General features: G+C 42.0%; 1 protein-coding gene across 2 annotated transcripts in view; it reads right to left on the bottom strand.

Annotated features, from left to right (window-relative positions):
• ANKRD12 (ankyrin repeat domain 12) overlaps nt 1-27,891 on the bottom strand; it is a 120,185-nt gene that overhangs the window by 51,438 nt on the left and 40,856 nt on the right. The window contains exons 3-6 of one of the 2 annotated variants that reach the window (XM_045003048.1): nt 23,158-23,305; nt 17,069-17,137; nt 6,128-6,274; nt 2,029-2,229 (exon numbers count right to left, since the gene is read on the bottom strand). In XM_045003048.1, coding sequence (XP_044858983.1) covers nt 2,029-2,229; nt 6,128-6,274; nt 17,069-17,137; nt 23,158-23,305 — 565 coding nt within the window. The remainder of the gene's footprint in view (nt 1-2,028; nt 2,230-6,127; nt 6,275-17,068; nt 17,138-23,157; nt 23,306-27,891) is intronic. The other variant, XM_045003049.1, reaches the window with a different exon arrangement.

Raw genomic sequence — 27,891 nt, 5'->3', positions numbered from 1 at the left:
TGACTTTTCAGCTGCCTGTGACACTGTTGCCCATGCTCCTCTCAAAATCTCAGCCTGCCTTGGCTTCTGTGAGTCTGCCCTGCCCTGGTTCTCCTCCTACCCCTTTAATTATCACTTCATCAGCATGTCCACCAGAGGATCCTCCTCAACGCTCATCCAGCTTTCTGAGAAAGTTCCACAGGGCTCTGTCCTTGGCCTCTTCTAGTCTCCTCTACACCTTATCACTGGGTAACCTCACTGGCAAACACAAATTCAGCTACTGTCACTATGCTGATGACTCTCACATCTCCCTTTCTCCTCCAGACCTCTCTCTTGTTCAAATTATATTTTCACCGTGTCTGTCTGACATCAATTTGTGGATGTCTAGCTGTCAGCTCAATATCAACATGGCTAAAACATAACTCCATCTTCCTCCACCCTAGAGTTCACCTCACTACCTCATTTCCCGATCGTTGTGGACAACACCACCATCCTGCTCATCACTCTAGCTTGTAATCCAGGTATCATCCTTGACTCAGAGCTCTATATAGGTTCTCACATCTAGGCAAAAATCTAAATCTTGCAGATTTTCTGCAAAACATCTCTAACATACGACCTTTCATGTCCATCCACACTACTAAAGCTCTTTCCCAGGCATCTCTTGATTTTGATTACTACAACATCCTCTCTCTGTCCTTAAGAGATAAAATCTTGTCTGGTTTATATCCACCAGAATGCTGCTACATGGATCATTTTCCTAGCCCATTGCTTTGACCACATCACACCTCTCTCTTTGCATCCTCCCACTGGCTCCTTCCTCTCTACTGCAACAAACATATGCAGCTTGTCTTCACTTTCAAGGCCCTTTCTGGCCTATCCCCACCCTACCTATCATCTCTGACTCACTACTGAGATGCCAAATCCTGTTTCTGATCAGCCAATACCAGCCTCCATCATCCACTTATTACATTTTCAAACAAGCATCTTTGTGCTTTCTCCCACATTGCTCCTTATGCTTGGAAAAGATCTCCATAAACATCTGCAAAACTAACACATTGTCCTCCTTAAAACTCTCCTTTTCCACAAGGCCTACAAAACCATGACAAACACTAGGCTGCTGGTGTGCTAAGACCACTTGATGATCATGCTGACCAAAACCACCTGTTTCTTTGTAATCCCCAACAACTAGGCTGCAGGTATGATACAACCACTGCCTGTCATGCTGACCATTTTTTCCTTATACTCCCATCTGCCTATATTCATCTATTGGCTCTTGTCTTATACTCAGACAAGGAGCAGGGATCGTCTTTTGGTTCTGTGGTTGTACAATGACTGGTACAATGGGGTCCTGGTCCATGACTAGGGCTCCTAGGTGCTACTGAAATTCAAAATTTTAATAGTAGCTGTAATCAGCAATAAAGACAAAGCTGATGAAATGTTACCTACTGTTCTGCCTCACCAATAATGCCATCAGCCTCTTACAAATATCATTGTGCTTTCTTCCACTTTGCCACTTGTGTACAAAACAGCCTCACTGAACTGATCTGCAAATATACTACTCTCTCCTCCTTCAAATACATGACTCAGAAGCAGGTAAGGAAAGTCTCTTTTTAGTGTAATAACAAAAACTATCTAAAAACCAACAAGTGAGAGAGAGAGAGAGAGAGTATAAATAAATAAAAATGGTATAAGTTGCTGGTCTCTCTCATCACCCCATCATATATTGCTCATAATCTTCAATTAGAAGTTCTTCAAATATATACCCCTAGTTTTAGACAATGCATAGCATAACAGGGTCCTGATAAAAACTGGGGCCTCTGAATGCTCGTATTAATAATAAAAAAAAAATATACACAAATCCAGCCTCACCCACCAACTACCCCAGCTGCCTTCACAACCACTATAGCACAAGTTGAGAGACCTCTGGTAATTATTTTTAAATTACAGGATTAATTCACATCAGATTTAAATTGGAATTAAGTCTGACCTCTAGTAACAAGTTCGGGACTAACCCTGACTTTTAATGAAATGTAGGCATATCAACCTTACCTGCAAAATCTTTTACATTCACATTTGCTCCTAGGCTGATTAACTCTTTAACTTGTTTAACATCCCCTCGGATGGCTGCCATATGTAAAGGAGTTTCCCCTCTTTCATTTCTCTTATTAACTTTGTCTTTTTGTCTTGATGAGGAGCTTGGTGTTTTCTTTTGTGTTGGTGTTGTCTGTAAAGGATGATGCAGGTTGGAATCTACAAAATAAGTTTTAAAATAGTCAATATAAATTTTGTAGCTGGATAATTTTTGCTTTATTTTATTTTCTCACTATCTTCAAATTTCAGTGTTCACAATTGGTCATGTCTTTTAATAGATTCTATAGTTTATGGAAATATCCTGTAATCCAGGGGTGGACAAACTATGGCCCTCGGGCCGGATCTGGCCCAGGGAATTGCCACCCCTGTGGCGACACGGGGCTAAGGCAGGCTCCTGCCTGCCCTGGCCTTGCACCACTCCCAGAAGCAGCCAGCACCACATCCCTGCGGCCCCGGGGGGAGGGGGGAAGAGTGCTCCATGCGCTGCCCTTGCCTGCAGGCACTGCCTCCCACAGCTCCCATTGGCCGGGAACGGGGAACTGCGGCCAATAGGAGCTTTGGGGGAGGTACTTGCAGTCGAGGGGAGTGCGCAGAGCCCTCTGCCACCCCCTCCCCCAGGGGCCACAGGGACGTGAAGCTGGCTGCTTCCGGGAGTGGCGTGAGGCCAGGGCAAGCAGGGATCCTGCCTTAGCGCAGCTGCTGCCACCCCAGAGCCACTCAGGGTAAGCGGCGCCAGGTCGGAGCCCGCACCCCAAATCCCTCCTCCACCCCTAACGCCTTGAGCCCCCTGCCACAGCCCGCACCCCTCCTGCACCTGAGCCCCCTGCCACACCCTGCACCCCTCCTGTGCCTCAACCCCCTTGCCCTGAGCCCCTTCCTGCACACCACTCCCCCTCCCATACCCCGCACCCCAACCCCATGCACCAGCCCTACATTCATGGCCCTGCATGCAATTTCCCCACCCAGATGTGGCCCTCAGGCCAAAAAGTTTGCCCACCCCTGCTGTAATCCCTTCAGGAACACAATATTCCTTTGTTATGTAGCAAAGGTAAAAGGGGTGTACAAAGGCCTCCTATTTGCTACAGTCTCTCACTTCCTTGCAAGTAGATTTCATGATACCATAGAACTGGATGAATTCAATATCTGAGTTTAGTAATATTGTTCAAAAAACTTCAGCACTGCCTCTTTTTAGAGCAACCTAAGGCTCCATTTCCCATGAGAGGTGATTTTACTAAGTTGTTACCAATTGATGACTATTCAATGGTCTACATGTAGCAAGTTAGCCCAGTAGGGCCAAACAAATTGCTAAGGGCCAGATTTTCAAAAGGTATTTATTTCAAAGGTCTAAAGGTGCAGACAGATGCCTGGTGGGACTTTCAAAAGTACCTAAGCTTCTTGGGCACTTTTGAAAATTCCAGTAGGCACCTAAATACTTTAAAAAATCTGGCCCTAAGTCTTCTTCACCAAAATCTTCTCACTGTCTCTAAGCAGAGAGGTGAAGAATTGAATGTATATGGACACTGAACTATCCTCTCAACAACAGAGATGGGAACCCAAAGTAAGGCAGTGTGACACAGCATGCATAACTGCTGCCTAAAATATAGATGTTTTGTGGATATAGTGGTTTTCAGGTTACAGGAATGTCAATTCAGCATCTTCCAGGAGTAAAAATCCTTTATAATTAAAAAAAAGAAAAACAGAAAAAATGTACCAATTTGAAATAACAGATGGTTCTAGAATAATCAGAAGGTACTACTCAAGTAGAAAATATCATAAATCATGAGACTATAATTAAAGATGGTCAGCAATACTCAAAGAAAACATGCTGTGGAGACAATTTTGGTGAAGGTCTGACAGAAAACACAAGGTGGGTGAGGCAATATCTTTTATTGGACCAACTTCTGTTGATGAGAGACACCAGTCACACAGAGAAACTTTCCAACCACACAAAGCTCTTCTTCAGGTCTGGGAAAGATACTCTCAGCATCACAGCAAAATGCAAGGTGGAATAGCTTGTTTAGGATAAGTAGTTAGCACATATTGTAAGGGATTACTCAAGGTAAAGTGGCCTTTTAACACGTCTGCACTCATAGGACAAAAAGAGAGGGTTAGTGGGTTTCGAATTGTTGTAATAAGCCATAACTCCAGCATCTGTTCAGTCCATGATTTTTAGTGGAAACCTGCCCGATTTCTTGCCAGCTGTAGGCTTTGCATGAACAACGTAAGAAGTAGTAAGGAAGGGAAGTAAGGAAACAGAAGTTAACACTGTACGAAGCATAAACTTATAAGTGGCCTTGTAAATAACATGTAGTTAGATAAATAAATTGCAAGAAGAGTAATGTGTGATAAGCTTGCAGCTTTGCTTTGCTTACTACCATACTTTGCAGCTTGTGAACAGTTCATGATGTGTACATAGATTGGGCTACTAATTATTGTAACCAATCATAAAATGTGATATACAATGTATTAACCAACTTACTACCTGTAAGTATGTATGTAAGCTGATTCATGATTATGTAAATTGGATGTGTGGTATAACCTGTCCCCATCCCCTATACTCGAGCCAGATCAATTCAAGTGTAGTTTGATTGTATGCCAATAAAGAAACCTGTGACGAATCCAGAGTTGAACTAATTTCTTGAATTCCAGAGAACTGGATAAAGTGTACTCTGAGCACAGGATGAAGTGTTCTGGAGAAGCTGAGTGGAAAAGGCACTAGCTTCCCCACCCAACTCTTTGGCAGCTTGGGGAGGCTTCCAGGTTCCTGTGTATTCAGGAGCCTGTCTGCTGGGCAGCTGAGAGCCTAGAAGTCTGGAAGCCTTGGCTCCCAAGCTCTGAGGCTCCTCAGCAACTCACTAGGTAGGCTGATAGGGAGCTGGGAAGCCCTGGAAGCACCCGCTCCCAAGCTCCTGGCTTCTCAACAGCCCAGACTCTCAGGGTCTGTGGCTCCCAGGTAGCCAGCCAGCCTGCCCTTGAGCTGAGGACCCCAGGGCTTCTGGAGTCCACAGCTTCAGGGAAGCCAGCTAGAAAGTCTGCTCCTGAACCAGATTCTCCAGGATCCCCTTTCATGGAGAATTTTGAAATTTTTTATTTCTTTTCCAAATCAGAATGAAACCAAATTTTGAAATATTAAAATCTTATACAAAATGGAAATATCTTTCTCTTCACAGCTCTGGTTAGAACCACAACAGAACAACTTGGTTTATCAACTACCGCCAAATTCTGAAAGTTAATTTAGTCATTTACCTTCAGATTACCTTTGTTAAAGTATTAACTTCATAAACACTTATGTTAAAATGGAAGTTAAATTGTTATGTTAACAAAAATATATTACAGCTCCTATGATGGATGATTTTTATAGTTTATTCCTGTAAACAACATTAGACACTAAGGAGCTGATCCAGCCCCTGGGTGAAAATCCTGACTCTATTTAAGTCAATGGGAATTCTGTCACTGATTTCAAGGGGGCCATAAATTTCACCTCATATTAAGACTCCCATGGACTTCAGTGAGAGTTGAATTGTACACTAAACTAGTAAGAATATATTAAGTGCAATTCCCCCACACACACACAAAAAAAACAACCCCAAAAAACCAAACCCAATGAAAATGTAACAGCTGAGAGATGGAGTACTCAAAAATGGGAAATTCATAATTACAGTCACCAGAGTAACCCAAAAACAACCCCTTGTATATCACATCCGAAGAAGTGAGCTTTAGCTCACGAAAGCTCATGCTACAATAAATTTGTTAGTCTTTAAGGTGCCACAAGTACTCCTGTTTTTTTTGCGGATACAGACTAACACGGCTGCTACTCTGAACCCTTGTATATTATAACTAAAGATAGTCAGGAATTTTCCATCAAAGTGTTTGACAGAAAATTCAGTTTTCTACAAAGATGAAATTTTCCATGAGAAGAATTTTGCATTGCAAATTCAGAAGAGTGCTTGATTAAATCAAAGCTTGCTTTAAAAAACACAAGAAAGAATTTGACAGGTGGAGGGGGATTAATAGGGAGGAGAGAGAGAAACAGTAACTCAGTGGTAGTTGGTATCACCTGGACTGTTGTCTCTAGCTGTCATCTGCATAAGAAGGGCCATCTGTTTGCGCTCCGAAAGCGGATAACCAAAAAGAATGCTAACTGGTGTCGACTTCTTACTTCCAGTTTCCTTTTTCATTTTCTTCTTCTCTGGGCCTTCTTTCTCTGGAAATATTAGCACACTAATAAGATTCTGAAAACTAGCCAACTATAGTACAGAATCTCACACAGACAGAAATAACCATTTTCAATTATTTATGTGAGCTGGAGGTTGGAGAAAAAAATACACTATGTCATGCTGCCACACTTAGTACATTTGTGTTACTTTTTCTTCAGTCAGGAGGGTATGCACTCCTAGTTTTGTCATAGCTCTCAGCTGACTGGAACAATATGCTCATGAATAAAGCACTTAAAGATTTTAGAAGTATATCATACAAATAAAACTATAAAGTCAATAACTTGTTTTCAGACTGATGTGTAGTCACAACTTTGATATTTCATAGAATCAAGAAAGAGGTGAAAAATTCCTTAAGGTCCTCTAGTGTACCCCAATTCCAGTGCAAGAGGTTCCCCAACTATATCTTCTAGTGCTTTGTAGAATCCAGTTTGAAAACATCAGTTTGAAATAATGGGGAATTCGCTTCATTACCCTCAGGAGACTATCCTACTATTTAACAAAACTCATTATTAGGAAATTTTTCCTGATATTCTGCCTAAATACTGCTGCCCTCAAATTCATCTGATTACTCCTAATTTTACCTCCCTTTGTCCCACCTTAAGGAATTCCTTCCCCTCCTTACTCTTCCAATATGTGCAGCTTACTGTGCATTTCCCCTTGGTCAACATTTAGCAGAATTATCTAACATTTAGGATCAAAGATTTTGAATTTGGAGCCTAAAGTTAGGCACCTAAATAAATGGCCTGACTTCCAAAGGTGCTGTGCACCTAAAAATTTCCCACTCATTTCAATGTGAGCTGCATATGCTCTGAGTATCAGACCACTTTTTAAAGTTCCTAAACATGAATGTAGAACATAATATTATTTGTGCCAATTTGAACACTGGTCTGTGTCTTTTTTGTCTTTCCTCTTCAAATTCCATCGTTTGCCCACTTTCTTCTGACTGAACACAATATTACAGGTGTGGCTTCACCGGAGCTTTATAGAGATGGGAATAAACTTGTGATGTATTACCTCTGACCATGCAGTCCTAAACTGCACTAGTGTTTTTTCCACCTTTCTAGGTGATTTTTATTTTTTCTATCCTCAGTGATGTTTATAAATGCATGTAGTATTTTGTAAATATAGATAATGTGCTGTTGATCTTCTCTCAGTATATTAAGATGGTAAAATTATCATTTTTACTTGTAAACTTGCTTTGGAATTCTAAGGTAGCCCTCAAGTGTTTAATCACATCTTTGGTAGTTTGTCCTTGTTTTATTTTTAACTTTTACTTTACCTTTTTTTAAAGATTGTATTTGCCATTGTTAGAAGGCAGGGTCTGTAGGTTGCTCTGAGGATGTCACACAGCAGAACAAAAATAACTCAACACACTCCTGCTAAACAAATTCTCCCCTCTGTCTCGCCTCCTTAAAGGCCCAGTACAAGCAATGGATTAAATGCAGAAAGCAATCCTCTAACAATACTAGCAGGAAGTATAATCTTTCATGGTGGCATTGTCTGTCTTACCAGTTCCTCTCTCTAAGCCTGCCTGCTCAGACCTCCTCCTCATACCATTAAGCTCAGGACCATACTCTGCCATGTACAGTAACTGGTAACCCCTTTGCCTTCTTAATTAGATCAGTAGGGGCAGGAAGATAGAAGGAATTCAGGTAGTTGGGAAGAGAATGTCTGCGTAGCTGCTTGCTTTCTCCTGTTCAGCTGGCTGACATACTAATCCAGGGGTCGGCAACCTACAGCATGCGTGCCAAAGGTGGCATGTGAGACGATTTTAACTGGCATGCTGCTGCCAGCCAAGGTTCTGGCCGCCGGCCCCGCTCAGCTCACTGCATGCCTGGGTGAACGGAATCCTAGGCTGGCAGCAGGCTGAGTGGGGCCGACGGCCAGGACCCCGGCTGGCAGGAGCCAGCAGCCAGAACTCCAGACCATCAGCTGGCTGAGCTGCTCAACCTCCCGCCGGTCTGGGGTTCTGGCCATCGGCCCCTTGCCAGCCGGGGTATCGGCTGCCGGCCCCGCTCAGCCCGCTGCCGGCCTAGGTGAACAGAACCCTGGCCAGCAGCAGGCTGAGCGGGGCCGGGACCCCGGCTGGCAGGTACCGGCGGATGGAACCTCACCAGCAGCGCAGGTGGCAGACGGAACCCCAGACCAGCAGTGCACTGAGCTGCTAAGCCCACTGCCGGTCTGGGGTTCCATCCGCCGGCCCAGGGTTCCATCCGCCGGCCCCTGCCAGCCAAGGTCCCTCCCGCCAGCCCTGCTCAGTCCGCTGCCAGTCTGGGGTTCTGTCGGGGGCCCCTGTAAATGTAAAATGTCTTACTGGGATGCGAAACCTTAAATTACTGAAGACTTGGCACGCCACTTCTCAAAAGGTTGCCGACCCCTATACTAACCCATTTAGTGAACAAAGATCTGAAAGTGGCAATGATCTACAAATAATAAAAGGAAAAGTAAAGTAAAATAAAATGAAATAAAATAAAATAAGAAAAAAACATCAAAGAGAAACCCTCAGATTAAGTAAATAGGGACGGCCAATCCAAAAATCCTAAATTTGGTTGGGAAGCATCACCACTCTAAGTAAAATTGGCTCTCACACTCATTCCTGTGGCAGACACTTCCCTAACTGAATATGCTGCATTTTATCAGCACTTCAATTAATTCTCATTTCAATTCATGCTCATAGCCAAGTCAGCTTGAATTAGTCCTTTAATATTTCTTGGAAAACTAGCAAAAGAAAACTCAAATATTTTAAAGTATGGAAATGCATTTACATTACCCTTACAACCATAGCTCTCCCATCTTTCCTTCCCTTCATGACCAGATCCTGAAAACCTGATTCACATTATTAAAGGTTTGCAGGCACAGAACCCATGTATTATAAGCAAAGTGGATAAAAATCTATGATTAAAATAATATCTTTTAAAATTTAAATTAAATACGTTTTTCTGTTAGAAAATAAGTCTATTCAAAATTAAATTAGAAATTATGACAATACATTGAGGCCAAAACTAACTATAATCTATTAACGTCATTTAAAATTGAATTTAAAAATATCCAAGTAGTACGTGTTTACTGCTGAAGTTTTAAAGAAAGAAAAACCACTGAACTAGAGGAAGTCACTGGCTAAGCATGTGGAACCATAGTTTGTTGAAGTATTAAACTGGCGTTTGACAGCAGTAGCGTCTTCTGCAAGTGCAGAGAGAATATTTTCTCCATTTCAGTTTATTCAACTAGTTCTGTTCAATGATTAGTTCATTGAGGGTTGAGAAAATGCTTGGGAGTTGAAAAAGCAGGAAAGCTGGTTTTCCTTTTCCAATCTATGAATAAAAACAGGGTCTGAGAGAATGAGATCTACTAGTTCTAAAATCCCAAAGGACCACAATGAGTTCAATTCACTAGCTACTAACAAATTTCCTTTGTTTAATAAATATTAATTTTAAATGCAAAACATGCTTTGATAAACTTACGTACAGGGGGGAAAAGTATCCAACATATTTAAGGTAGTTTTATTTAACTAAAAAACTATTTTAAAATGCAATTTTCATGCATTTTAATTGAATTCCAATTTCTATCCAAATACAGTTTGACATAAATAAGTAAAATTTATTCAGAATATAGAAAACAAAAAATGAATCATTCATTTTCTAACATCATAAAAATATAAAAATTAAGAATCTGAATGAATATAGGCTAAGTTATAACTGCTTAAATAAATGTGCATACTGTAGATGTATGCAGTGGTGTTGTAGCCATGTTGGTCCCAAGATAGAGAGACAAGATGGGTGAGGTAATATCTTTTATTGGACCAACATCTGTTGGTGAGAGAGACCAACAAAAGATATTACTTCATTAACCCAGTCTATTTATAGATATAGTGTATCCTCTGGTTTAGCAAAAAAGAGGGTTACCTACCTTTCATAACTGTTGTTCTTTTCGAGAGGTGTTGCTCATGTCCATTCCAATAGGTGTCTGCGCGTGCCGCATGCACGATCGTCAGAAGTTTTTTACCCTAGCAGTACCCATCGGGTTGGCTGTGGAGCCCCCTGCAGTGGCACCTTTATGGCGGTGTATATAGGTTCCTGCCAATCCACCGCCTGCTCAGTTTCTTCTTGCCGAAATACTCCAACAGAGGGGAAGTGGGCAGGATTTGGAATAGACATGATGATACATCTCGAAGAACAAGTTATGAAAGGTAGGTAACAGTCTTTTCTTCTTCGAGTGATTGCTCATGTCCATTCCAATAGGTGACTCTGAAGCAGTTTCGACGGAGAAAGGGTCGGAGTTCATCGAGATGCTCATTGCATAGTGTGACGTGAAGGTGTGGATGGAAGACCACGTTGCTGTCTTGCATATGTCCTGAATGGGGACTTGTGTGAGGAACACAGTGGAAGAGGCCTGTGCTCTTGTGGAGTGCACCGTCAATGTCGGGGCTGGGATCTTAGCCAGGTCTTAGCACGTTCTGATGCAGGACCTGATGCGTGACGAGATGAGAAGCCCATTCATCCTCTCAGCAATTGCAATAAAAAGCTGTGGTGACTTACGAAACTGCTTTGTGCATTCAATGTAGAAGGCTAGGGCACGCCTGACGCCTAGGGAATGGAGTGCTCGCTCTTTGTTGCTGGCTTGAGGTTTAGGAAAGAATACCAGTAGAAATAGGTCCTGGTTAATGTGAAATTGCGGTACTACCTTGGATAGGAACGCTGCGTGAGGGCGTCACTGCACCTTGTATTTGTAAAGGACCGTGTAGGGGGACTCGGAAGTCAGCGCTCTGAACTCGGAAACCCTCTGGATGAGGTTATGGCAACCAGAAAAGCCACCTTCTGGGAAAGGTAAGATAAGGGGCAGGTCGCCAGGGCTCGAAAGGGGATCCATGAGTCCGGAAAAGATTAGGTTAAGATCCCACTGAGGAATGGGCTGCCTCACCTGGGGGTAAAGCCTATCCAAGCCCTTAAGAAACCAGCCCACCATGGTATTGCTAAAGACTGACCTGCCCACCACACCCTGGTGGAAGGTGGAGATGGCCACCAGGTGCACCTTTATAGATAAGATCGTCAACCCCTGTTGCTTCAGGTACAAGAGGTAATCTAGCACAAGGGGAATAGAGGCTTGCTGCAAGGAGGTACCTTCTGTAGTCACCAAATGGAGAAACGCTTCCACTTCGCCAGGTACATTGTGCAAGTGGAGGGCTTCCTGCTCCCCAACAGAACTTCCCTAACAGAGTCTGAGCACTGCAGTTCAAGCTGGTTCAGCCATGGAGTTTCCATGCCCTGAGGTGGAGGGACTCCAGGTTGGTGTGTTGTAGTTGGCTGTGATCCTGTGTGATGAGATCTGGGAGCATCACCACTGGCCTGTCCACTGATACGTTCAGCAGTGTGGTGAACCAGTGCTGTTGGAGCCACGCTGGTGCTATGAGGATCACTGAGGCCTTGTCCTGCTGGATCTTGATGAGGACCTTGTGTATGGGGGGGGGGAAGGGCAGGAACACATATAGCAGGTGACTTGTCCATGGTAGGTGAAAGACGTCTGCTATGGAGCCGTGGCTGTGGTTCTGAAAGGAGCAGAATAGCTGACACTTTCTGTTGCTCCATATCACAAACAGGTCCATGTTGGGATAGCCCCACCTCTGGAAGATCAAAAGGGCAAATGTCCACTCTGAGTGCCCACTCGTGAGTGTTGAACGAATGACTGAGGGGGTCCGCTAGTTTGTTTTCTGCTCCTGGCAGATATGCGGCATGTAGCTGGATGCAGTGTGCGATGCAGAAGTCCCACAGAGCTTCCAGGCACAGGGGAGAGGAATGAGCACCACCCTGTTTGTTTATATAGAACATCGCTGTGGTGTTGTCCATCAGTACTGACACATTTGCCCTGAAGATGGGCTTGGAATGTCTGGCAAGCCAGGTGAATCGCTCTCAGCTCCCTGATGTTGATATGCTGCGATAGTTCTAGTTGTGACCATACGCCTTGAGTTCGGATACTGCCCAGGTGCGCTCTCCTGTCTGTCTCCGATGTGTCCATGACCAGCGACAGTGAGGGCTGAGGTTTGGCGAAGGGTACTCCCACATAGACCATTTGAGGTTGTAGCCACCAGCTGAGGGACTTGAGAATCTTGGGTAACCAGGGTCCAGAGAGTCCCATCTGGGTCTGTATACCCTCGCCAACCAAGCCTGGAGGGGGTGAAGGAGCAAACTGGCATGCTGCCCTACATACATGCAGACCACCATATGCCCCAGAAGCTTCATGCAGTTTCTGGCCGCGGTAGTTGGGAACCAGTGGAGGCTGTCGATGATGCCCTTGATGCTTTGGAATTGAGACTTGAGTGGGGAGGCTTTGGCCTGAGTGGAGTCCAGGAGAGCCCTGATTAACTCTATTTTCTGGGTTGGGACCGGTGTAGACTTGGGTACATTCAGCAGGCTGGGGCTCATTCTGAAAGTGGTTTGTGCCAGGGCTACATGCTCTAGCACTTGCACGTGGGAATTGCCCTTGATGAGCCAATCGTCCAGGTACAGGAAGACCTGTACCCGGCGTTTGCGGAGGAAGGCTGCCACAACTGCCAGGCACTTTGTAAACATGTGCGGGGCTGTTGAAAGTCCAAATGGTAGTATGGTGAACTGTCAGTTCAGGCTTCTGATTACGAATCTCAGGAATCTCCTGTGTGCTGGAATAATTGATATATGAAAGTACACATCCTTCAAGTCGAGGGAGGCAAACCAGTCCCCAGATCCAGAGAAGGAATGATGGTGGCCAGAGAGACCATACGAAACTTCAACACGTTCATAAGAAAGCTGAGGTATCACAGATCCAGGATAGGCCTGAGCCCACCCTTGGCCTTGGGGATGAGGAAATATCAGGAGTATAACCCCCTGCCCCTGAACTCCTAATGAACCTCCTCTATTACACAAGGAGCAATTGTACCTCCTGTAGTAGGAGTTGCTCATGAGAGTGGTCCCTGAAGAGGGATGGGAAGGTGGGTGGAAGGGTGGGAGGGCACAGAATTGGATAGAATATCCCACCCCTACTGTGCTCAGGACCCAGTGTTCTGAAGTAATCTGGGCCCAGGCACAGCAGAAGTGGGACAGACAATTCACAAAGGAAGGGCAAGGATCCGGGATTTGGGCTGGTGCTCCATCCCCGGGCGCACCTTCAAATGTTCAATTTAGAGCTAGGGGGGCTGCTTGAAGGAGCCCTGACTATGGCTGGAGGAAGACTGTGGGGGACATCTCCTGTTTCTTCCCCTCCTTTGATTATAGTCCTGCCTGGGGGGACCTGGCTAGAATCATGAGGGGGGGGGGATGGGGCTTGAAGAGTTTTCTCTGGGGTGCTGGTGGGTGAATTCCTAGAGACTTGAGGCTTGCTCAAGAGTTCTTGAGACTGTGCAGTCTCAAGTCTGTCTTGTCAGCAAACAGCCCCTCAGTCAAATGGGAGGTCCTTTATTGTATTCTGGACCTCTGCCGGGAGTCCAGAGACCTGAAGCCATGAGCTATGCCTTATTGTGATGCCCGTAGCCATGGCTCATGCTGCTGAGTCAGTGGAGTCCAGAGCAGCCTGGAGGAAGATTCTAGCCACCACCCTGTCCTCTTCCAGGACTGCAGCAAATTCCTGTTGGGTGTCTCTGACCTTGCACTTGATGTGGGAGACCCAGGGTCTGAACCCCATGGTGGGTCCTTGGGAGCCCTGGACTGATTGGGGCAACGGACGTTGCAGAAGGAGGGGCACGGGCAACAGAGATCACCAATGCTGCCCTCGAACCATGCCCTTGGCCTGGTGGTAGCCCCAAGGTGTCCAAAAGGGCCATTGTACTGTTCCCTGCCACTGGGGAGGCCATGACAGCATTGGTACCGAGTGTTTCTCCACCCTACAGTGCTGAGACTGTTGCCAGGATCTTGACTGGTACCGGTTGCATCGGGACACGTACGACTCCGCCTCTGACTTCGATGAATAGTCTGAGCCCGGGAGGGAGAGGTGGATCCCAATGGTACCGGGGAGCGGTCCCATGGCAATGGGGAACAGCTCTGCATAATGGTGAACTTGCCCTAGTGCCAGATAGGAGATGCCTCCATTGGTGCCGCCGATGGTGTCGAAGTGGTGCAGCAGCCAGAGCTTGCGCTGCCTGCACCTAAGCCAGTGCACAGGAATAGGAGACCGAGGACTGTGCAGTCATGGCAATTAAATCCTCCACAGCCTCAAAAGTGTCTGGTGTGGAGAGGAGGTCCAGGTCCTCCTCCAACACTTCCCGGACTGGAGAGTCCGCCAACATTGGACTCAATGGTCCTCCCCTCGAGGCCAGAGGCAACGGTGCCAGGACCGATGGACCAGCCTTCTGGTGTCCCACCGTGAGAAGCACCATACTGGAGTCCTTCCCGCTCTTCTTGGCAAGGGAGTGGCCCCATTCCGCCTTCTTTCTATGTGGCACCGAGGATTATGATCGGTGCTGCACCAATGAGCTGGCATTCCACACAGGGGAACGGTGAGTCCTTCCTCCGTGCCGAGGTGTCCTGCACTGAGGCCAGTGCGCTGTGCACCGAGGCTGCCAGTGCCCGCTCTTGAGCTGGTTGGGGCCGGAAAGCGGATTCCATCAAGAGTCTCTCTCCCTCTTAGTTCTGGGCTTGAAGCCTCTACAGATGGTGCACTTGTCTTGCAAATGATCCTCTCCCAGGCACCTTAGACAAGCGGTGGGCAGATCCTTTCTCGGCATAAGCTTACCATACCTATCGCACAGCTTGAACCCCTGGCGACGGGGGAAAATATCAGGGGGGAACCCCCCAACTTAAACGTACTAATGAACTAACTGACTAACTAACTATGATAGTGAAGGATAACAACTATATAAAGGGGAAACCATTAGGAAGCACTTGCTAAAGCAAGAGATCAGTTGTTCCAATGACTGTCACTGGCAGTAAGAAGGAACTAAGCAGGAGGTGGGTCGGCAGGGACCTATATACACTGCCATTAAGGCGCCACTCCAGGGGGCTCTACAGCCGACCCGATGGGTACTACTAGGGTAAAAAACTTCCAATGATTGTGCACGCAGCGCACGCACACACCTATTGGAATGGACGTGAGCAATCACTCAAAGAAGAAAAAGTAGTACTAAATGTAGCGTAAAGGCTATATTTAGTTGCCTATCAATGTGTTCTAATGGTTACCTGCTAATGAGAATCAACCTTCCTTAGGAAAGTAACTAAAAAGTACAAATGCAAAACAAGATTAAAAGTTATTATTTAAAATCTACATTTCCTACTTGCTGATTTAAATAACAATTATTTAAATCACCAGCTTTAATAATGATTTAAATCAACCTACCCTGATCATAAAATGTATTATTTTAAAAACAAGGATTTTTTTCTAATGGATATAAGAAGTTTGCAGACTATGGCTGCGGACATCTTAAATTTCAAAAAGCCTTTGTACTAGTACAATGTAATTCTTCCATCTTCCCCTCATCCTCTTTTTTCATGAAAGCTTTTAAGAATTCTGCAGTCTGTGGAAGCAATAATCTTAATGCTGGAAGAGACAATATTAGTACAGACTGTAGTAACATATAGAGGAGGTAAATTGCAAGTGCACTAAAAGAGCAAACTCTTCATGTAAAGCAAATAAAAAGTCAAGCAAAGGGCAAAGGAGTTGTTGGTATATGTTGATACACTAAGAGCAAAATTTTCAAGTGACTTACATATCTAGAAGTCAAAGTTCCATTAAGGACTCCACCATATTCCATACTCCTCTAGTCCTCTGCAATAGTCCCTTCTCTGCTCCCTGCAATCCCTTTTCTGTTTGCATTCACTTCCTCCCCTAACCCCAAGAAGTCTCCTCTCTGATCCTATCCCTCTCCCTTCCCATCTCCCTTCTTTTCTGTCATAGATCTGCTGTAACAAACCCCTCCTCTGCCTGACCCAGACTCCTCTTTGCTCACCACTCTAAGCTCCCCCTTCTGCTGCTGCCGCCTCCCTTGATGTTCCTACAGTTTCTCCAGATTTAATGCTCTCTGAGGAAAAGAGAAGCAAACAATAGATACATACTTTAGTTTTAAATGTCAAGAACAATTTTAACCAAAACTGTTTTAAGCATGAAAAATTATAGAACTGTGCACATGTGAATTTATAGTTTTTTATTCTGGTTTCAACTATGGAGAAGTGTGATCTGCTCCATGGAATATTTACTGTGTACTCTTCATCCGCTAATTTAGTAATTCTATCCAAAAAAAAGTGCTTTAGTTTGTCTGGCATGATTTGTGTTTATAAATTCATACTACTTATTGCCCATGGTTCTTTTCTACAAAAAAGTTTTATATATTCAACTTTTATTTCAGAATTACAGCTCAATGTTGTTTTAACAATGTTCAACGTGGCAAAATAATGTGCCAAAACCAATACTGATACAGTTAGACACACTTTAAAGATCTGTCTTGCATGTTTGCAGTGCAGTATACTGTACATTTTCTATCACCTTCTATTTTACCTGTTTATTATCACTTTATATTTTGAACAGTGTATTCAGCAAATGATGGTAATACATTCCTGTTCTAACTGCTTAGCATTGAAGAATGGTGTTAAACAGTTGCACTTATAGGTACTTGGTAATGAAAGGTAGCATATAAATTAAATTATGTTCATTTAGGTTATTTCCAGTCATTCCTTTGTCATTCAGGAAACATTTCTTTATCCATCTTTCTGTTAGAATTCACAAGCTGTTTTAAAATAAACTCTAAATAGTCAATCAACACTGAAATTAACAATAATGTTAACAAAAAGTCACTGGACTACAGCAAGTGCACCTGGTAATACATTTACCTGAATATGTCCTGTAAGAAGGTATTAATCTCTCCCCCCAGTTTTCATGTGTATGTCCTGGATCTGAATCTACAGAATGAGAAGACACAGGAGACAAGGGGTGGAGGGAAGTATGGCATACAAAAGAGAAACTCTGACATATCATTTAAAAAGATCTCTAGATATTTAGTCAAAAGACTACAGGACTAGTTTTTCCACAGTTTTTAATTGATAATCACATAAATCCACAGAAAATTCCTGATTAATGATCAGGACCCTTGAATCATGCAACCAATTATAGCAACATATACAATATGTAAAATCACTCACTGCTCCAAGATCTCTTCATAGAGCCCACTGTACAATATAGGCAGGAAAGGCTTAGTAAAGTGCGTTATGGAAACCTCGAGTTAAAATATTCTTGCATTTCTGGGTTTCAGAAGACTATTGTCTTCACAATTTGTGTAATTAATTTGCTTTGTTTTATAAAAGGTATTATTTGAACTGAAATAATTTTCTTATTAAAAGTGATAGTGTACGTTTAAATATGAATTTTTTTTTAAATTCCTAACCTACCGGATTTCACTCAGAATATCCTAGACTGTTAAAAATTAAGTCTTAAAAATCTAACTTCTCTTTCACTATTTTGTTGTCTACTTTTTACATTTCTCCGCCTGGCCACTACAACCAGAAAAGTCAGTTTTCCTTCTATTTACAGTGAATTCCTGGTCAATTTCACTTTCAGATTCTCTGTACTAATACAATACTACAATGATAGGGTTAGAAATTATACGTAAGGGAATTTCCATTTTTTTAAACATCTTTCTTCTGCAAGAGACTGTTTTGTAAAAGGTTTAAAAAACAAACAAACAATCTCAACATTTTGGGCCAAATTTGGTTGGACAGTATCCCTTTAACATTTTCCTCTTTTGCTGTAGCCTTCTTAACATCTTTAAAAACAATGAAAAATGGTTAAGTTATATAAGGACAATGTTCTTAGATGCTTTTCTGCACTTCTTACTGTAGGGGTTCAAATGATCAGGGCTTGATGAAATTCACACTGAAGCGTCAAAGGAACTAGAAGTAGAAACGTCAGAACCACTGGCAATTATTTTGGAGAATCTATGGAAAACAGATTATGTCCCAAGGCAAAACAGTTTTGTACCTATTTTTAAGGTTAGAAAAAAGGTGAATTTCTAGAACAAAACATCAACTTCTAAGCACTTTAGGAAAATAATATGCAACATGGGCTTTTCAAAAACAAATCATGCCAAACTAACCCAAATGCTTCTTTGGTAGGGTAACGACATTAGTGGATAAAGGAAATGCAGTATAATTAACATATTAGAGCTTTAGTAAGACATATCACATGGTCCCATGCAAAAATTTCCATATGGTAAAATGAGAAATACGAGTACACATCTGGTTAAAAAAAACAAACAAACCAGAAACAAGAGTAGTTAATAGGTCTGTGTGAAGACAAGGTGTGGGTTAGTACTGAGAGGAAATTAATGTTTATAAACCATGTAGAAGTGATAAATATCTTTACTATTAATAATGTCAGAGGACAAAGTCAAGAAAGATGACCAAATTAAAAGGACAATACAAAATTGACGGACTCAAACTAATCTGGAGGTTAGGTTTAAACCAGTATAATCCTGGTAAATTCTCTGTAGTCATACAATGATTTTAAAGAAAAACATATGATTTAATGTAGGGAGGAGAAGTCAAATGAATAAATATAGAATGGTGGGAAATAGGGATGAAGGAAATACTGATTAGGAAGTATACCACAGAGAAATGTGTGTGGGTTCTAGTGGATGTTAAACTAGAAAGCTTGAGATAGACACTTATTTGACATTTATAAAACAAAAACAAAAACCACCAAAAAACAAATTAAGAGTTAATAGCATTCTTAAGAAAGCTAAATACCCCAATCCTCAAAATTAAGCATTTGTATAAAGTATTTAAAGCATGCAAGTAGTCCCATTGACTTCAAAGGGACTTCTCAAGGGTGTAAATTGAAGCATGTACATAAATGTTTGCAGGAGCAGGGCCTTAGGTTTTATTAATCAGATCTGCACCCAGAAAACAAGCTATAATTGATACTGGTTAAGCCTCAACTGAAGTAGTATTTTGGGTATCACATTTTTCAAAAGAGGGAAATTGGAGAAGAAACAAGAAGGGGAAAACAAGGAAGTTATTGTTACATACAAATAATAAAAGGTTTGGAAAACAAGGCTTGTGATGAGAGGTTAAGAGAACCAAACATATTTAAGTTTTGCCCAAAGACTAATTATTCACAAAAAGACAAGAAGAAAGAACCGCAGTCAACCATGTAAAGAACTTATAAACAAAATCCTATACCTCATTACTCAAGGTAGGTGGGAAAAGGAAGATTTCCCTACCTTCAATAGAGTTTCTGCTACTTAGACAACCAAATTATTTTTCTGCCTGTTAATCAGGCAGAAGAATCAAACAGAAGCATTCATACCAAAACCAGTTTTGTCTTACTGTTCATCCTCAGACTACTAGAAAAGAGGAAAAATTGAAACATTCTAGGTAAATGACTTCCTTTCAATAAAATGACTGGCTCTGGATTGGGAGACGAATTACAGAATGCCTAATAACAGGTAAGAAAAATGTTCTCATCCAATCTATAACTCCAAACCTATAACTCCAAATAGAATTCCCTCTAAAAGTATGATAAAGTATGATAATAGTAACTAATAAATTTCTAAAATATAAAACAACTGTCAATACTACAGTCAAATCTGAAGACTTCTGATAGTAAACTTGTTATGGTAAAAGTAAGTAAGAAGCCAAGTAACTGCCTTATCCACTTCTTCAGCCCTCTCTTTAAGACCACAACATAGTAACTCCTGGGGGGATTCTGCACCACTGTGTGCATGCATAATTAATGAGCCATGCATATTTTTATTTTTTTTTACACAGAAAAAAAGCTTCTTTTGGCAGGTTGCTATAGTTCCACCTTTTGCCCACCAGAGGGTGCTATTGTGCCAGAACAGAGCAGCCTCAGCAGAAAATAACTTTGGCTGGAAAGTTGCTGCAGTTACGCCTTTTGCCCACCAGAAGGCACTGTGGTGATAGAGCAGCAGCTCCTGGACAGCTAGGGAAGAGAAAGAGCCTGCCTTCTTCACAGCACCGGTTGGGCCAGCTCAGGAGACAGGGGTTATGGGGAGACAGACAGCACGGGGCTGCTGGGAGGGGGTCAGACAGAGGCTCATAAGGGCTAGTGGAGGAGGACAGACTGGGGCAGGGACTGAATGGGAGTAGAGGTGCAGGGCCAGATGGGGATGGGGGAGTGGATGTCTGAATGAGGATGGAGGGACACACATGGACCGGGGGTGCAAGGACACATGGAGGTGCAGGGAAACATGGGGACAGGGGTAGATGTGCCTGCCTGAATGGAAGAAGCTAGGGGTCAGCCAGGGTCTCCATGGGGGAAGCTCCCTAACAATCCCTGCCCACCCAAAAAACCTGTTCCATACTTTTCCCACCCATACACAACAACCCTCCAAGTTCACACCCAGGCTCCTTCCCAGCAATTACTTCCCTCTGCCTCAGCTCCTGTGTTACCCCTGACTCCCCCAAGCCTTTGCACTGCTTTTGAGGGATGTGGGAAATACGGTTCTGTATTGTAGTTTAAATGAATTATTACTCAGCGTTCTATATGAATATGCCTAGTAAGGAATTTATTTGTCAAAAAACATTCCCTGTATCATTTTTGTTGTCTGCATTGTTACAGACATACTTGCTGACAGGTATTTTGAAATAAATGACCAAAAATAATTGACACTGGTGTGATTGTGTTATTTTGACAAATAAAATACGCAGAATTTTGCAGAATTTGAAAATATCGTGTGCAGAATTTTTCATTTTTGGTTGCAGAATTTTAAATTTTATGGTGCAGAATATAGTTTAGCCTTCAAAGTGGCATGTTATGGGGTATTTATTTAAAAAAGCAGTTCATCAGTTGCAGAACCCTTTTTTAGGTCTGGTCTACACTTAAAACTAAGTTTGACACAGCTACTGCACTCACGTATGTGAAAAATCTACATCCCTGAGCATCATAGCTATGCCAACCTAACCGCTGGTGTAGATGCAGGTAGGTCGAGAGAAGAATGAATCCCACTTCTCTCCAAACTTATTCTCTCTTGCTATTTTTCTCCCACCTCCAACCCCCTTTAAGAACAGACAACCAGAACTGTTGGCAATCTCTCCTAAATACAGTGAGCAAGCACAGATAATGGCAGAAGCAGCACAGTTAGTCTAATGGATTAGTAATGGGAGTTTGGAGTTAGGAGATGTGAGTTCGAGTCCTAGCAATATCAGTGACTCGGGGTGATTTCAGGCAAGTCACTTTATCTCTGTGTTTCAACTTTCTCACCTATAAAACGTGAATAACAGCAGTAGTCTACCTACTGGTGCCATAATGCATACAGAGATCTGCCACCCGACTGACAGCAGCTAGCCAGGTGGTGAGTGGTTATCACTTGTACAGAATGGCTAATTGTGAACATCCTATTATTATATTACATTGCCCTACCCACTTGTTTGTCTCCTCCATCTGTTATGTCTTGTCTTTTAGACTGTAAACTCTTTCAGGCTGGGAGTGTCATTTATTGTAAGACTGTATGGTACCCAGCATAATGGAGCCCAACTTGGTTGTGATGATTGCTATTATACGTGCTACTACAATATACATGTTAAACAGTTAATAGTAATATGTCACAAGACATTGTGATGATTACTTAGTTCATATCTGTAAGTAGTTCTGAACATGCAAAACACTATATAAAAATGCTAAATAATAATAAATACTTCTAAAAATCAGACATTAAACTATTACTAGAGTCTAGCACTAAAAGCGCTACCTGAGATAGCAGATACTAATAGCGCATTTAAAATCTAATGCTAGGAACACGACTTTCAGAAATGAGAAGGAACATTATTAATTAGCATAATATGCAACAATTCCAAAGTACTACTAAAAGTTGAGGTCTAATGCTAATACCTCATCTTGAATGTAACATAAATAGCTCTACTAGCCATTCAAATTGGGATAACATGTGATAGTCTCTCTAGTGGGGCAAAAAAAAATTATGCTTCATAGTGGGCCTACATGTTCAGGGGGCAAATCAACTGCATGAATGAGCCCTGGATAGACAATAAATGACTACTGGTGGATATACTCTTATCTTGCACTGAGTTCTAAACTTGTTGATGGAGGAGTTAACGGAGGATGTTTACAGAGATAGTTAAACTTATTATGGTTAAAAGAATATATGATTACGGGCACTTAAGAAGAAAATGTAATAATAAACCTACTGAGGAAATGCTATTCGTAGAGACTGCCTTCCAATGACCTCTGAGAGCAAGATGTTTTCTTGCTACAATCAGAATTCTCATTGGACTAGTGTTATGTTCACTGAAGTTAAAATACTGTGGGTTGGTGCAGGTGGACGCAGGGGTTCCTAATATTCCCCCTCTTGATTCTAAAACAGCTATGTTAAGAAAGACAATGGAATCTCAAAGAAATTGATTCTAGTTGGATATGCTTGAATATGTCTTACAGTTGCATCCTATATAGATCATAGAAGATTATACCATAGGAAAAGTTTCTTTCCAGGGTTGATTTGAGACCAATTTGTTCCATGAGCTTAGCCTTCTTAGTCCTTTCCACATAGGAGGACAGAATGTGAGCCTATAGGAGGCAGAGGAGCTGTATTTCAATTGTGGCACTTAAACCTCTGTCTTTTCATATTCATCAATATGTTTCTTTGAGCAAATGACCATTTAGAGATGACAATGAAGGAGGCAGATTTATGACTAAAATAGAAGCAGAAGGATGAGTTTGTGGAATTGTTGGAAAAAGTAGCTGAGAAGAATTGTGCCAGCATACAAGTTCTTGGCAAGTGCCTGACGGGATGAAAGCCTATCAGATGGGACTGAGATCTGAATCAGAAATAAGCAAGCACATCTATACTAGTTAGTATCCTTTGCATTTAACTCACTATCATAACATACAATAATTATAATTAGGATGTGTTTCAGCAACAAATGATTAGCTAAATAAAGTGTTCTACCTGTGTCTGAATTTCGATCTTCATTTCTGGAGGGACTAACAGTAAAAGGAAGTTTACGTTTCATGGAAGACTTTTCTTTCATCTCCTTCCCCACATCATTCCTATCCACTTTTGGAGTTTTGCCGTACGCTGCAATCTTGTCCTTGCTCTGATAGAAACAAAAAGTATACTAAGCAATGTTTGTATAGAGAATAGTGTACTTACTAAAACAGTGCATACTTATTAAAAATAATGACATACATACTTAACTGTTAAAGCAAAGTACCATTACTGAAAAATAGAAAAATGTATGTTCTTGCTAGAAGCACATTTAGAAAAAGTAAAAAAGGGTGGTGGTGGGGGGGGAATAAAAAGTAGAATTTTACCTCTAAATGTTGTTTCTGTTTCTTAATATCTGAATCCAGGAATGATGGGCTCCTTGACTGATCAGTACAGGAACAGTACCAAAGGAATGCTAAAATAATGGCATCCTTTGATCCCAACTCACTTCTTGCCTTCCCATATCATAAGAATCATATTAAGAAGATATAATTTATCTGATATTGAACAAATGTAACCCAGAACTGAATACAGTAATGACATACAAAATATATTCAAAACTACCTTCCTACCTCAGAGAGGGGATGAGGGGAAAGCAAGAGAGGAAAAACAGTGAAATCTATTTATTTGGAAAGATTTTATTAAACTCACAAGTAACACTGAGAAAGGTTTTGGCAAATCTAGAAAATGTTTCTTAGATTGTTATTATATGCAAAAGCAACATTTACAAGTAAAATTATACTTTCTGCGCTCTTTGGATACACAAATTTGAAACTTTTGGGTTCATTTTAGGCATACCTTTATACAAGGAAGAGAAAAATAATAAAAAAAGACAGCAGGGTAGTAGGGGCAATACAATTTAACATCTTTGCTGTAATAAACAGCCAATAGCCAAAAGCGTGTAAAGGACAGTCTCTGGAAAAAAGGACAAAGTCAACAAAGCCTACTTGACAGATTTTCTCTGCCAAAGCCCCCCCCCCCCCTTTTTTTTTTTTTGCTGTTCATGGCACAATGTACTTAAGCACTGAGGAGACATGGAGTCCTCTTTGCATTATAGTCTTTGGAAATACAGCATCTGAGTAGGCCACAGAAATTTAGATATTTTAGTCCCCATCCCTCCCATCCTGAGACACTCTCAAAGGATGATTAGGTCAAACTACAGATGACTGACTAATTCTGTCACAGTGAAACATCAAAATACAGTAGACAGCCAATGAATAACAAAGCATTCTTCTGGCACTCTTGGAGTGAAACTAGGAATGAAAGTGGAGTTCAAATAGACCATCTGACCAATCTGGTTGAAACTACAGCCAAAATGAAGATAATTCTTTCTAGCCATCAAAGTTAAAAACCTCAGAGATTCAAAAGAAATAACACAATCTGCACAGGACTAGATTTAAATTACAAGGGATACACCTGATCATGAGTCTAATTAGGGAGACTTCTTGAAGGAAAAGTTATGATACCCCACTGAAAAAAATCTACCTTTCCTATTTGAGTCCACTGAGATTGGAAACGTCAACTCAAAAAGGATATAGGTAGTTTTTCTAAGCCACCACAAAAGAAATCTAAGACCAATCATAAAGTCTCCTAAGGTCTGGGACAGATCTTAAATGTCCCTGCTGTAACTGTTAGCTATATCAGCAGCTTTCAACATTGCTGATTGTGAAGTGCTGATAATCCTTTTACAAATCTAGCAAGAGTAGGCATGGATTGTGTTAAGAGGAGTCCATTCCTACCATTTAGATCTGACACAGAGGGTTGAGGTAGGCAATTGTTCTCTCTCACCAAGAGCTCTTGCCTGTGTCCCATACAACTCAATCCAGCCATCCCTCCTATAGGTTTAACATTTAGTTAAAACACATTTGAGGGAGATAAAAAGACACTAAGGATATAATGATAGCAATATACCCATGACACTTAGCTCTACATCTCCTCATCAAGTGTGGCCAGTATATGACCCTGTTGTCTCAACATCTGAAAGTTAGATATCTGAATGAGAAACAGTTGGCACAAACTCTCTGGGTAACATTGATGAAGTACTCATAGGCAGAGGTAAACAAATTGAGAAGTTAAAAGTGGGCATGAAGACGGCATAAACAGTGCACCTGCAGGGAAGATATTTCACACATATGTAAGTTAGAAACTGGAATTTTGATTTTACAAGCTGCACAGCACTTGAAAAAGGACTTTTTGTCACATTCCACAATGCCAACAAATGGAAAACAATGACACTGAAGTTGAAATGCTGACAATACCATCTAAAGAGCTCAAAGTGCCACAGTCCCGGGAACCACAAAAAATACCATGTAACCAGTGAACACTAAAATTATTAGAGCCCTGTGCGGATACAAATCAGTATCCACAAAGCTAAAGAGCTCTACTGGGAACTGCAGCAGAAAAAACTCCCAGAACTGAGAGCCCTAAGATGGCAGCTCCTTCGGCATGGTTGTACCACCCCCAGCCCTGTCTACTGCACTACCATGACCTGCAACATCTGCTGGTGAGCCTGGTGCCCGCCAGTACAGCCATGCCAGAGGAGCTGCTGTCGTGGGTGCTGGCTCCTGGGAGAGGCAGCCCACTGGGCTGCTGCTTTCACTTCTGCGGTCCCCAGGACGGCACTGTGTAAAATGTATGCATCAATATATATTCCAAACAAAAAAAAATCCATGTTAATACAATTTTTAAATTAGTTTATTATTTTTACAGCTCTATAAATGCGCCTAGTGCATTAGAGATAAAAAAGCCCTATGTCCTGAAAAAATAAAGAAAGGTGAAAGATATAATAAAGCATAACTCTGAGACTATGAGACTGTATTAAGAAGCTATCTTTATATGATTACTTACTAATTCTCACAATAATACTGTTTCTATAACCTTAGCTAAGTTTGCACTATTACAAATGTATGCAAAATGACATAACTTTTCATTCTTGTATGCTACACTTACACTAAACTGTAAAACCGAAGCCAGTTCTACTGACCCCAATTTATTATGGAAGCCAACTGAGTTCCTCAGCCTACCAGGAATACAGATGTGACAATGATTATATGCTGTTGAGACAGCATTATCATTGAGTTCCACGATTTCAGAGTCTTGACTAGCTCTAGAATTAGTATTTTCTCACCACTCTCTTGTGTTTCTGTTCATAGCATTCTCAAGTAATAGTAGCAGTAATTAAATTCACACGGCTGGTCAGTTTCACAGCTGCTATTCAGAACCCTGTAGGTTGCAGTGAAACTGACAACAATTAGAATTTCACTCTACTGCTGTTTGGAAAAACTATAAGAAAGAGTAGCATTGATGGCAATGACTAGCTCTCCATGAGGGAAGGATTGTGACTGAGCAGATATCCTCCACTAAGGATATCCTCCACAACATAAGAATCGGGCCTTTCTGATTACACTAACAGAATGGGTTTGCAATTTAAGGATCTAGTTAGACTTCCTGCTACTAGATGAGCAGGTAGCAGTAATGGTCATGCCACTTTTCCCCCCATCCTCACACACCAAAAGGGTAAGACCACTTATTTCACATGCAGACCGTACAACTGTCATCCATGCTTCTCTCATCTTGAGATCGGATTACTACAGTACTAGATCTAGAAATCAAACTGCAGCAAAATTCATTAATCTGTTCATGCTGTATATATTTGTGTGCATTTTTGACCTGTGCTCAGGAGGCAGATTAAGATATATTGGGGCCCTGCCCCCTGCTCCTCCTCTTACCCCCTAGACCCCAGCACCTGTACTGGCTCAGGCGAGCAGCTCAGCCAGCTCTGCCTAGGGGCAGTGGGAATATGCATTGCTCACCACTCTTCCACAGACTTCTGGCTGGGCTGGAGGCAGGGCCTCAGAGGGAAGAGGAGGAGCAGGGGGTATGGCCTGAGTTCCCGCCACTCCTGAGGGGCCTCCAAATTGTCCGGGGCCCCATCGGCCCATGCAGTAATCCGCTGCTGCCTGTGCTTCATTATTGGCACTAGCTGCCTATGTGCTCCTGGGGCCCAGATCCTTGGATGGGCACTTTTTGGGTGCACCTTCAATAGGAAAACGGGTGTGTTCTTACCTTGTTAGCTAGTCTAGGTTTCCCAAAAGTCTTTTCCCTCACCCTGGTAACACATGTGAAAGCTACAAACTACCTTGTCACTAGGATTTTCCTTAGTAGTAGTTACCACAGATTAACATGAGGTAAGACAAGGCCTTTTTGCAAGTTAGTGCAAATAGAAAAAAAGAAAAGGGACAGATTATTGAATAAAATGGGAAAATACCATATAGAGAAGATCTAACATTCAGATATCACTAAATCATAAGTATTATTCACAGCTAAACCCATTAAAGTAGCCAAAAAGTTTAATCGATAGGCCTCTTGACCACTCAGAATGTCATTAACACAGAAATGGGCATGCTGACAGCAGAGGTTGGGAGGTTCAATGTCAACAAGAGAGACAGAGAAACTGAAAGATGCATGATCTCTTAAAGGGTGAACATTTTATTACCATATTTCTCTAACGAGTAACTAAGGTTTTAGCCTATCTAGATATATATGGGTATAGTCCTAGATATGGCTTAAAAAAAAACCGCAAAGCTCTTTTACTGCAAATGTTAAAAGAATATATATGAATATAACGTTTTCCTTTTGTTTTCAATTATATATCTAAAACTAAGCCAGGATGGCACCATACCTATCTAATAATAT

This window comes from Mauremys mutica, chromosome 2 (assembly GCF_020497125.1).
Source record: "Mauremys mutica isolate MM-2020 ecotype Southern chromosome 2, ASM2049712v1, whole genome shotgun sequence".
NCBI classification, from domain to species: Eukaryota; Metazoa; Chordata; order Testudines; family Geoemydidae; genus Mauremys; species Mauremys mutica.
Note: the sequence above shows the minus strand (reverse complement) of the source record. Positions and strands in the feature narration are given on the sequence as shown.